The 12154-nt window shown below is 40.3% G+C and overlaps 2 protein-coding genes across 3 annotated transcripts in view; one reads left to right on the top strand and one right to left on the bottom strand.

Annotated features, from left to right (window-relative positions):
* The first annotated feature begins 2308 nt into the window (after positions 1 to 2308).
* On the top strand, positions 2309 to 4365 carry ascl1a (achaete-scute family bHLH transcription factor 1a). The gene is made up of 2 exons (XM_028043396.1): positions 2309 to 3552; positions 3636 to 4365. The coding sequence occupies exon 1, from the start codon at positions 2942 to 2944 to the stop codon at positions 3539 to 3541; it is 600 nt and encodes a 199-aa protein (XP_027899197.1). The 5' UTR covers positions 2309 to 2941; the 3' UTR covers positions 3542 to 3552; positions 3636 to 4365.
* A 2478-nt stretch (positions 4366 to 6843) lies between these two features.
* The window catches only part of LOC114160688 (histone-lysine N-methyltransferase 2D), a 69190-nt gene continuing 63879 nt past the window's right edge, over positions 6844 to 12154 (bottom strand). For both annotated transcript variants that reach the window (XM_028043390.1, XM_028043389.1), the window contains 2 exons: positions 9491 to 9560; positions 6844 to 7363 (listed from right to left, as the gene is read on the bottom strand). In XM_028043390.1, the coding sequence (XP_027899191.1) occupies positions 7112 to 7363; positions 9491 to 9560 (322 nt within the window). In that variant the 3' untranslated portion in view covers positions 6844 to 7111. The remainder of the gene's footprint in view (positions 7364 to 9490; positions 9561 to 12154) is intronic.

The following is a 12154-nucleotide window of genomic DNA, read 5'->3' as shown; positions in this document are numbered from 1 at the left end:
CAAAAGCACGAATAAAACAGTGAAAATGTGTCGGACTCATAATTAGGTCATTAAAAATATAGTAAAAATATAATATATACTGGCTCGCCAGGTTTTCTTATGGGCTAAAAAAATGTTTTGATGAGAAACAAATGAGAGTGTAATCCCTTCATCCCTCACAAATTAGTTTTGGTGCTTATATTATTTTTCTGTTTTGTTTTTATTATCCTCCCGGACAGTGCACGCATCTCACAAAAGCGTAAAATCACGGAAAGTGGTGAAATGGGAACCCGGGCGCCCAGATGTCATAATAATTATTACACTCAGCTTTGACTGGAAAGCCCCTCCAAGTGAAGCGCGCCCTCCCAGCTTCTGGAAGACCCGCAAAGTCCGCACAAAGCGCTAATTGGACCCTGGAAGCAGGCAGACAAGGGGGCATGGATAGGTTTCAGAAAGCATGGAGATGGGGAAGGGGACGCTGAAAAGAACCCACGCCTCTTTTGCTAAACTCTCTTGCTGCGCCAAAAGGGGAGGAAGAGGAGGAGGGAAGAAAATAAAGTATATAGGTGGGGCGCACAGGAGTGGGGGTCGCTCAATTGATCCTGAATGCCACCGCCAACAGAAAATGTGCGCAATTTTACAATCCCACTCAACAAGAAGTAGAAGTAGTACCATATAACTGAAATTGCGCGCGTTTTTATCCTGTTTCTCCGCATCTCAGAGCCACAATAATCAGCCTGCGCTGCAACCGCATCGGGTGTGTCCAATCAGCCACAAAGCTCTGGATTCTCTGCGCCTCGGCGCTCCCCATCACGATGCGCTCCAATCACAGTGGAAAATTTGGCCTCCGACGCACAATAGAGCCTCAAATGAGCCGCGTCGGGGAAATAAAAAGATGTGCTGCAGCAGCTGCTCTCAGACAAACTAGTATGTTGATCTACATTAACGTCCTCCATTTTGGATGACAAAAAAATAAAAAATTTAAAAGGCTTAATTAGCTAAAATGCTAATGCTAGCGTAAATGCTAAATGGCTAGCAATAGAGCTAACTTATAGCTCATATAGGTGAGATATGTTTTGATAAACAAATCCCCTTGCTCATCTTCCAGCCCGAAGTATAAGCGAAATACGTCGCTGTTCAAGGCCACCAGCAGGTGGTGCTAGAGAAGTTAAAAGTTCCTCCAAGAACAACCTGGAAACGTAATCAAGTTTGAGTTGAATTTACGATCTCAAGATTTTTTATTCATAGTAAATTTAAAAGACATTTTTTACTTTAAAATGTAAATAAACATTTTAATGTTCACATAAGTATTTAAAACGTAGTAAGTCCAGTCATTTTACAGGCTGCCAATCAAAGAATGAGCACCAGAAATAACATTTAAATATATTATTTCAATAACAGAAAACAAAAATTATGATGAAAAGTTTAAGATTAAAAAATGTGTGGAATTAAATTTCTTTCTCACCAACTTACCGAGGCCCCCACAGCGCCCTCTGGCGGCCCACATTGAAAAACAGTGACCTGTCACTGTCTGTTTTTCAATTTGCTTCGCTATTATTTTGCAAACTATTATAATCAAGATCAAATCTCACAAAGATACAAGCAAATCTGATTGGATTCCTTTAAGATCTTAACAGTTTGATTGTTGTGTTAAAGTATTTTATCACTACTAGTGTTGTTATTTTTATGCACCATGTAAAATCCAGTGAATCAACTGGCAGTTTTTTATATTTGTATATAAGCAGAACCTTTAAACCATCCATGATGACTCTTTCCAGTTAGTTTTAAAGTTCTTCACCCAATAAAAAATTACATAAATTGGCTGATCACATGATATTCATAGTAAATTTAAGTAATTTATTCATCAAGCATGTGCGACCACAGCCTGATTGGTTGACATTTTATCACATCTGGCTTTCACTAGAAAATCTTAATTAATTCAAATGAAAATTTGAAAATCACATCTTTTATAGCTCTATTACACGTACAGTGATACAACTGATGCATTTGTTTCTGTTAATTTTGATGATTTACACTAAAATTTAGGTTCTAAACTTGGTAGCAAGATCAATAAAAAAGTAACTTTTTGGTACAGAAATATGGGCCTGTAAAGTTTTGAAATGCACTCAGTTCTTGGTGAGTCATTCTGCTGACCTTTTCTTCTAAAACTTTGCAGTCGTCCTGTTTTCCTTGTGGATTTTTTTCTTTCACACAACTTTCTATTGATATACATTCAACAAAAGACAATATTTTAAAAAATTGTATTCATTTATTGTTGAACAACCAACAGACATTGGAGTTTTATCCCAACTTTTACCGTCGCCATTTTGCGGACCAGCGTAAGTGTCGCCAAGAGTGCCGTCAATTGATGACAACTGACGTAAACTGCTTGTTCTAGAAAAAAAAAATCAATTTCACATCAATTCAAATGCTAATAATATACACAAAACCAAATGATATTATACCTTTGATTTAAGCATGTTTTCGTCAGTTTTATAAACGCACTATAGTTGTAACTAATTACCGTTTTTGTTTATTTCAGTTAACGGAAATATCTTAATTTCAGCTTTTGTTAGTTTTTTTACTTTTTTCCAAATATTTGGAACATTACAAGCTTGCTGAGAAACCGAAAGAAGTCTGGCATTCAGGACAAACTGTTATTGTAAAGAGGTTTCCATCCGCTCACCTCCTCTCCGCGCTCTGTTTGTTTAGCGCTTCAAGTGGCACGCGTCTGACGCGCGCGACGCACCGGTACCCGACGCAGGAGCCCAAGGTGTATCCACGCGACCAGTGGGCGTGGCCAGCTCTCATCCAAGCGCATTGAAAAGCAGTGGAGTCTGTCTTCCAGGACACATTTCAGCGCTGAGAGGCGGACTGCCCCCACCGGAACAAGTGCGGTCGAAACACGTGAACGGCACGAGCGGGACGCACCGCCTCGAGACTTAAAAGTTACTTTCCGGAGATGGACATTACAGCCAAAATGGAAATTAACGTCAGCCAGCAGCAGCTGGTTCCCACCGCGTGTTACTTTTCGGCGCAGAGCATCCAGCTGAGCCCCAGCAGCAGCTGCAGCAGTAGCAGTCAGTGCAGCGGGAAGTCCAGGCAGCCGAAGCGGCAGCGCTCCTCCTCACCGGAGCTGCTGCGCTGCAAGCGGCGGCTGAACTTCGCGGGCTTCGGCTACACGCTCCCGCAGCAGCAGCCGCACGCGGTGGCCCGCAGGAACGAGCGCGAGCGCAACCGGGTGAAGCTGGTGAACAACGGCTTCGCCACGCTGCGTGAGCACGTCCCCAACGGAGCCGCCAACAAGAAGATGAGCAAAGTGGAGACGCTGCGCTCCGCGGTGGAGTACATCCGCGCCCTGCAGCAGCTGCTGGACGAGCACGACGCGGTGAGCGCCGCCTTCCAGGCCGGCGTGCTGTCGCCCGGCATGTCGCAGGGTTACTCCGCGGACATGAACTCCATGGCCGGGTCACCCGTGTCCTCCTACTCGTCGGATGAAGGCTCCTACGACCCGCTGAGTCCGGAGGAGCAGGAGCTGCTGGACTTCACCAACTGGTTCTGAGCATCTCCAAGGTAAGACGACGCAGTTGTTTTCTACAACCTTCAGAAACTTTTGTCGAATTTTGATCTAATTGCTTTGTTTTGTTTTTTCACAGAATTCTGGATCAACTCGTCTGAGTTTTGTTGTCCGGCGCTTGGGATGGTCCCGGAGAACAAGGCGCGCTGTTTTAATCCTAAAGACTGATTAAAGACTCAGGGTTAAAAGGAGACAAAGTGGGAAAAACACAACAAAAAGAGATGCTAACGTGAATTCATGCTGTCCAGAAAACAAAACATTATTTAAAATGCCGCTCCTCATCTATGCTAATCCAATCACACCGACCCTTTTTTGTTAAACCTCTCCGAAGCTGAATTCAGTTCAAATGCTTCCAGGTTGCGGATTTATTCTATTAAATTCTATATCAGACGCTTTTTTTGGGAATATATTAAGATATTTTTGTATGTAAGAGATTTATAGATGTTTTGTACACATCCTTTTTGTATATATTTTGTCTATTGCGAAGTTATTTCTAATACCTCCTGCCAACGTAGACCTGTAGTCTATTATTCTCTGGCTCTTGTGTTCACGAGGTCTCCAGCAGGAGTTTGACACTCCGATGTTTTTATTATATAGCACCAATGTGTCTTATTTAATAGCAGAACCATGTTATTGCATTATATCATGTCACAATGATCAAACGTATGCAGCTATTGTCCAAAAAAAAGAGTGCAATAGCCATGCATTATACTGCCAGCTCTTTATCTTCTATTCACAAGCAGATGTTGAATAATTCTTTATAACCATATTTTCTACGATTTAGTCCAAAAATAAAGAGATTTACTGAATTTCTTTCAATGTCTTTTTCTTTTTTTCTTGATGTTTGCTATGGAGAGCAGAGTGGAAATGATATAAAAGCAACGAAGGAAAATAACAGAAATTATATTTTTAACCTTTAAGGGATCAACACTTACTCTTCTGTTAACTTTATGCACCTTTTATTAAACGTGAATGCTTATTTTTTTGTGCCTATAATAGACCAAGTTTAGGCCAACATTAAGTGAGTAAAAGTGGTGAAAACAAACATAAAAAAACCCAGTGAGAAACAAACTTTTACGCAAAGTATTTACGCACAACCCTTTGGGAGTTATGGGAAGAAATGGTCAAAATGCACTAATTAATGGATCAATAAGTGAGTAACTTCAAGAAAACTAAGGAGAAATGGTTCAAATAGAGGAATTACACATCTTATTTAGAAATAAAGGACATTTTACGCACAGATTGTAAAGTTTTTTTTGGAGCGTGGGTAAAGGTTTTGCGATGAGTAAAGCGAAATAAAGTATTTACCGTGATTGGTAGGATTACGCACATTTTTATTATTTTCAGTTCTTTCCTGAACAACTCTTATTGTCCATCTTTATCTTTTGTTTTTACGCACCGCATCTGAATCACTGGAAGCACTTTTTAGATAAAAGAAGAAGAAAAAAAAAACCGGATAATGCAGCACGCCAAAAGAGCTTTTACGCAACTTAAATCATCCAATTACGCAACAACCGGACAATTCCAGCTAAACTCCGACATCAGACGCGTAAAGAAGGGAAGAATGTCGCCTTAAATCCGCAGCTGGAGGCGGCGTGAGCGGGACACGCAGCGGGTTGTGAGGTGGTCTGCGCGCTTCGGGACAACTGAGTTTGACAGGTAGGGCGGAGGCTGCGCCGGGACGCGTGTCCGCCGTAATGAGTGAATGGGCTCCGAGTGGAGACACGGAGCTGAACTGACTGACGGCGTGTGCCTCCTGACAGCAGCAGCATGCCGCTGAACACACAGGCAGCCGCCACCTGGAAGGAGAGGAAAAGGTTTCTGTGAAACTGATTTCCAAAATACAAACGTGTTTTTGTGGTTTTAGAGCAAACATCTTGGTACATTTGAAAGAAGACAGAACTATAACTTTACAGCCAGAAATAAGAACTTGTTTTAAGTCGATAATTTCTTAATATTGATGGAAAAAGCACTAGTTATAATTTCCAATCAATATATTGATAACCAGGGAACTTTTTCGTATTTTGTCACATTACAACCACAAACATTTATATATTTCATTTGAATTGTATGTGAAAACCAACACAAAGAGGCTTACAGTTCTGAAGCAGAAAGAAAGTTATACATGATTCAAACCATTTTTACAATTAAAAAACTGAAAAGTGCGGCGTGCACTTTTTTCTCTGAGTGCAACAAATTGCTTTCAGAAGTTGCCCGATGATTGGTAATAACACCTGCGTGTGAGCAAATAGCGTCACTTACAGCAAAGTGAAATACAATGGAATGAGACATTTTTCCAAATTATAAGCTTAAATGTTTTGTTCAGCTGGCAACTAGACTTTTTTCATCCATATTAAAGGTGAAGTTTTATTTTAAAAAAGTTTCATATTTGCTAAAACTGACATTATGTCATGACAGTTTTTCATTAGGCTGGAAGTCCTGGAGAGATGCACCGCTCTAACCAAAAACAACCAATTAGAGCCACGAGGCGGGTCTTACTGCTGTCAATCAAGCTAAAGTACTCGCTGAATGTACTAATGATGGAGAAACAACTTACCGTTACAAGATAACAGTTTATGAATGGAAGGACATACAAAAAATGAGTGGCAAGATGGAGACTGGACGGTTGGATTTATAACATTAAAACGTCTTTATAGGCAGTGGCAGTGTTTACAAATTCAGTTCTCAAGCAGAGATTGCAGTTGGTGCTCTGTTACTGCATGACTGGTAATATGTGGAAAAACTCTAGGATGAAGGAGTTATTTTAACTTTTTATAATCGTCGATAGTGTCGAAGTTCTGGTCTGGCAGTAAAAACTTAAGATGTATAGACATGGCGTTCAACATAAAAACAAATCTGAGATTTTACTTTTAACCCATTACGTCAAACTCTACTTCTGCAAAGTTTTAATGAAATTTTGGCTTTAAAAGTGTCATTATTTACCAAATAATGCAAAGTTGACACTTTAAGAAAATTGTAATGCAAATTTTAATGCAACTTTGTTTTAAAAGTGTAATTACTTAAAGAATAATGTAAAATTGACAACACTAATGGACTTTAAAGTTTAAATACAATTTCGCTTTTAAAAGTGTAATTTTTTTTACCATATTTCAAAGTTTACACTTTTAATAAAACTTTATTACAAGTTTAAATGCAACTTTATTTTAAAAGGTTAATTTCTTACTAAATAATGCAAAGTTGACACTTTTAGTGCACTTTAAATGCAAGTTATAATAAAATTTGGGTTTAAAAGTGTAATTATTTTACAAATAATACAGAGTTGACACTTTTAATGAAACTTAAATGCAAGTTTTAATGCAACTATGTTTTAAAAATATCATTATTTACTGAGTGACAGCAGTCAAACATTCATGAAAACTCCTTCATGTTTAATACTATCATGTCAGTCTTACGAACACCTCTTCCAATAAAGTGTTACTTTACTGCTGTAACAGTTTTTCATCATTACAGAGCAGTAATATGGTAATTTATTCCCTTTAATATGTTATTCTACCAATCTTCTGACCCCTGAGGTCCGACACGTCGCTGCAGAGCTCAGCAGCGGCCGGACTCCTCGAGCGGGTTGGCGATCACTGATTGGTGGATGAGCATGAAGAGGGGCAGGTAGGCCAGGAAGTCCAGCAGGTCCAGCGGGGGAACGCGCTCCAGCTCCAGCCTGATGGCCGCCTCCTGCTCCAGGTGGATGCCGCCGGCCTTCAGCTCCAGAAGCAGCTGCTCGCCGCTGATGAAGCCCCACTGAGCTCCGGAGACGTCGCGCTGATCCTCCAGGAGGAACAGGAAGAGCTGCTGCAGAGGCCAGGATAACAGATTCAGAAGAAACCAGAAAGATCCTGGAGCCATTAACTTCCTTTACCAGGTCAGGATATGTGTTTGAGCATTACACTGCAAAAACACAAAAATCTTACCAAGTATTTTTTAAAATCTTTTTTCTAGAGCAAATATCTTAATACATTTGAAATAAGACGAAATTAATTTTCAAAGTAATTTTTCAGTCAGGTATAGGATCATTTAACTTATAAATAAACCTAAAAATTTTGCAAGCAACGTTTGGGTTATCACTAGCATATTGACTAACATTGATTCTGTTTTAGGAAGCTAAGTTTCAGTTTTATATCTAAATTAGCTAAAATGCTAACGTTAGCATATGGGCTACCAGTAGCATGCTGACCACTTGAAAAATCTAGCTATAATCTGCCAATGTGACTAGCACTTTATTAACAATATTAGGGAATTATTGACTTAAAACAAACTCCTATATCTTGCTGAAAAGTTAATTTTGTCTTATTTCAAGTGTACTAAAATATTAGACCAAAAATACTTGGTAAGATTTTGTGTTCATAAATTTTTTTTTTGCACAAAATAATTTTTAAATAATGAGGTTTTAGTTTGGTCAGCTCCACCCAGAATGAGCTGCTTTAGGGTGTCTTGTCACTTTAAATCTAGATAAGCTGCTGCTGGCCACGCCCCCAACTCAACGTTTACATTCGAACGTGAAGATAGCTGCAAGCAAATGCGTAAATATCCAACCGCACGTCTTTGAAAAGCAGAAGTGGAACCTCCTGCCCAACAAGAATGCAGCAATTGGTTTCTAGATGGTAAGTTAACAAAACACTTGCCTTTTCCAGTAGCCATTATGCAGCAGTAAAATCAGCTCAACAGCCTGATAAAGAAGGCAGGTTCTGTTCTGGGCACGACTGTGGAACCTCTGGAGATGATCAGGAAAATTATGGGCAACCCTGACCATCCTCTTCACAAGACTGTCTTGGGAAGGCAGAGCATCTTCAGTCAGAGGCTTCTTCAGATTCGGTGCAGTACAGACTGCTACAGGAGATCTTTCCTGCCAACAGCCATCACCATCTTCAATAACTCTTTGAAGAATCTGACTTAATGAGTTACAACAACATTTAATTTCCTTTGGGAACAATAAAGTGTTTTTGAATTTGACCAAAAAACTTTATTTGCTGGAGTTCCGCTTGGGTTGCTAGGTAACGGGCTGGGCTTCTCTGTGGTTGCTAGGTGACGGGCAGTGCCTTTACATTCCGCAGGTTTTTGTAATGGCTGATTTTCCAGACACCGAAAAACAGTTGGGTGTTTTTTGTTTTTAATTGTTAGGGCTGTATTTAGTAGCAGTAGAAACGCAACTAAACGTACAAAAGTATGAAATTTGCATGGCAGGTCAACTTTCAGGAACCTGTTTGTGTTTATGTGGGAATATGTGTGTGTGATTTTGTGTGGCGCAGCCTCAGATTACCACAGTCCTATTTGGGCGCACCTGTTTGCACAGTTAATGCAGTCTAGGTAATAATTGCAGAGCAGAGGGAGGGAACCGGAGGAACAACCCTTCTGGCAATTAGCCCTGCTCCCCCCAGCAGCCTCTCCAGTTAACAACCCTATTCCTAACAGCTCTGTAATTACAAAGCCTCCCTACCTGGCTCAGTTTTCCACACCCACAGGCTTTCATGTCCTGCCTGCCGCTACTTCCTCACCAATACCAGCCAGCTGGTATTGGCTCAGCCCGATACACACGGCTCATCTCGGGTGGATGAGCCGTGTGTATCGGGCTGATTACAGGCCGGGGCGGAGTGGACGGCATGCTCACTGCTGGGCACTTTAATGAGATTAAGGCCGTGCTAATCTATGAAAAGGGAAAGACGCCCCCTCTTCCTTTCTCCAGCTTGATTCCCTCATTTCTATGCATGAGGTTCCGAGTGGCTCTCCAGAACAAAATAAAAAACAATGCTTTCGGATCACTCTTCAAAGAGTCGGGACGTTTGTTTCGTTGCAATTATACCTGCAGAACCGTGGAGGTGATGTTTGGGCTGTAAGAGTTAATCTGACGTTGCATCGAGGCCGTTAAGTGCGTCTTGTGTAAACAAATTCAAGAGAACAAACATGTGGAGAGTCAGGATTTACCTTCGCTTTAAAGAGACGCACTTCAAGGGAGCGCAGATCCATGTTGTCGATGAGGGATCGCATAAACTCACTGGGAAGGAGAGAAATTAATCAGATTTAAATGGATGGGAAGGAAGAAAAACTACACAACATTCACTCTGTATCCAACACTGCAAAAACACAAAACCGTATCAAGTATTTGTGGTCCAGTTTTTAGAGCAAATATGTTTGTACAACTTTTCAGCAAGATATAAGAACTTGTTTTAAGTCAATATGTCATAAATATTGATGAAAAAGTGCAAGTTACACGGTTTTAAGTGAAATAATCTGCCAGAAGACCTAATACTTTTTTATTAATATTTAGAAATTAGGAGTTTTTTTTTGTAATTCTTTTCCGTAAAAATGTATAATTACCCACAATAAACCCAAAACAGCCAGCTAACTTGGTAAGAAGCAGTAGGAATAATACATTCCCTCTGTATCCTACACTGCAAAAACACAAAATCTTAGCAAGTATTTTTGGTCTAGTTTTTATTGCAAGTATTAATTGAAATAAGACAAAGCTAACTTACAACTTTTCAGCAAAATGTAGGAGCTTGTTTTATGTCAAGAATTTATTAATATTGACAAAAACTTGCTAGTTACACTGATTTAGGTAAAATAATCTGCCAGAGGAACTAATATATTTTTATTAATATTTAGAAATTATTTGTAATGTTTATCTGTAAAAATGAACACTTACCCTATGATAGACCCAATAAAGCTAGCTAACTTGCTAGCACAGGTATATTAACAGTTTGTTAGCAGTAGCAGCACTGCCTCAAGTCAGAATATAATCTATGTATTTATATATCTTTTATTGAACCAGGAAAATAACTCACTGAGATTAAAAATCTCTAGCCCTAAACCTAACAAAAACATACAAGAAAGAAAACGTTTTAGAGCATGTGACTCAAACTTTTGTCTGTCAAAAAAGTCCAGAGAGAAAAAAAACAAAACTACACAGCATATGGTTGTCTAAATTACTTTTAAGACCTGTGGTTAATGTATTCAACGACATTTTCTTATGACATTTTAAGGTTTTCATTTTAGATTAATTAATTTAAGACTTTTTAAAGATGCATTAACTACCCAAACAGTCGTGGTTTCTGATGAAACAAAGATGGAGGAACTTGAGGAACTTATTGTACAAATTCAGTGGCTTCTGAAGGTATTTTATTATTGGTTGTTAGATTAAACAAATTAAACCAAACTTTTATCCATCATAGAATATTCTTAGCTTTGTTTTAGTCAAATTTAATTAAATACATAGAAAAACTGTTGCTACAATGTGTTTGTGGATTATCTGTAGATTTTTGGGAAACTTGTGTAAAATTAAAACAAAAGGGAGAAAATTAAGTCCTTTAACACAGGGCTGACCAAAGTGTGGTCTGGGGGCCATTTGGGGTCCTAAAAGAAGTCTCATGTGGCCCCCGGAATGTAATTTAAGAATAGTTTAGATAGTTTAACTAACAGATTTATATCTTCAATAGAAAATTATAGATACTGCAAAACAAGTGTTTTTCTTTTTTTGGGTTCATTTTAAGGTCTTTGTACTAAAAGTCAGACTTAATCACACCCAGTAACTACAATGGCTGACATTTTGTTGTTGGAAATAAGCTAAAATTTATATCTTGAAAAGAAATTAGAAAACTGTACAACTTTGAGATCCTTTTTTGGACTTTTTAAAAATAAAAATACACTTTGATTTGTTGCTGATTATGTAAAATAAGAGAATTCAGAATAAAATTATTCAGTAATTTTTAAATTGCGGGCCCTGAGTGCTTTCAACTTGCACGGTGTAAAAAGTTTTGTTTGTAAATATGAGTCACGCCATGGCGGGATGTTTTTGGCGGGTTGTCCCGGGCGACCCCGTGTTTTCCAGCCAGTGATGCTAAAGTGTTTTGAGTTCATTGTGGTTGCTCACAGCCGCCTCGCAGACAGACAATGCGTCGGCACACGGAGACATCCCGCCACATTAACGGATAAAACTGATTTGGGGGACAGTGGGCGTGGAGATGTTTGGGGTTGGCGTGGAGCGGTCGAAGCACACCTTCGTGCAATGTGACGAAATCTGGTCCACGAGGATAATTAGAGGCAGAGTGGAGCGATTGTGTTGGGGACGGACCTCTTCAGTCCAGCGTGTGGCACAGCGACGGTCATCCTGTCTCTAACGAGCGCCTGGTGTTAACGAGCCCCTCCTCGCCGAGCGCTCAATGGCCTGTTGGAGCAAAGAATGGCCATCGAGTGCAGCGCACGCCTGAGTGCTCCCCGCGCCGCGGCCGGGCCCCGTCCTCCCAACGACGAGGCAGTCCGGGCTTTGATGAGGACGAGGCAGGACAGGGCAGCTAATGATCATTAATTGCACTTCGTTTGCGGGGCACAAGCACACCGGCGAGATAATGGCGAGGACAAGCAGCCGGGGCGTGGGGGAGGTGGCGGTGATGGACTGCAGCGAGGATAATAACAGCCTAACCCATTTTCTTTTGTCGACCCCCCGCGGTGACCAACACAGAAGACTTCTCACTTACGCAGAGCCCAACATTTTGGCGGCCTTGTCGCTGCAGAGCCTGCAGACGCGGTGCAAACAGATTCTGACCCAGTTTGATCCGACAAAGCTCAGAGTTGTTTGGGGATATTTTAAGC

This window comes from Xiphophorus couchianus, chromosome 17 (genome assembly GCF_001444195.1).
Source record: "Xiphophorus couchianus chromosome 17, X_couchianus-1.0, whole genome shotgun sequence".
NCBI lineage: Eukaryota > Metazoa > Chordata > Actinopteri > Cyprinodontiformes > Poeciliidae > Xiphophorus > Xiphophorus couchianus.
Note: the sequence above shows the minus strand (reverse complement) of the source record. Positions and strands in the feature narration are given on the sequence as shown.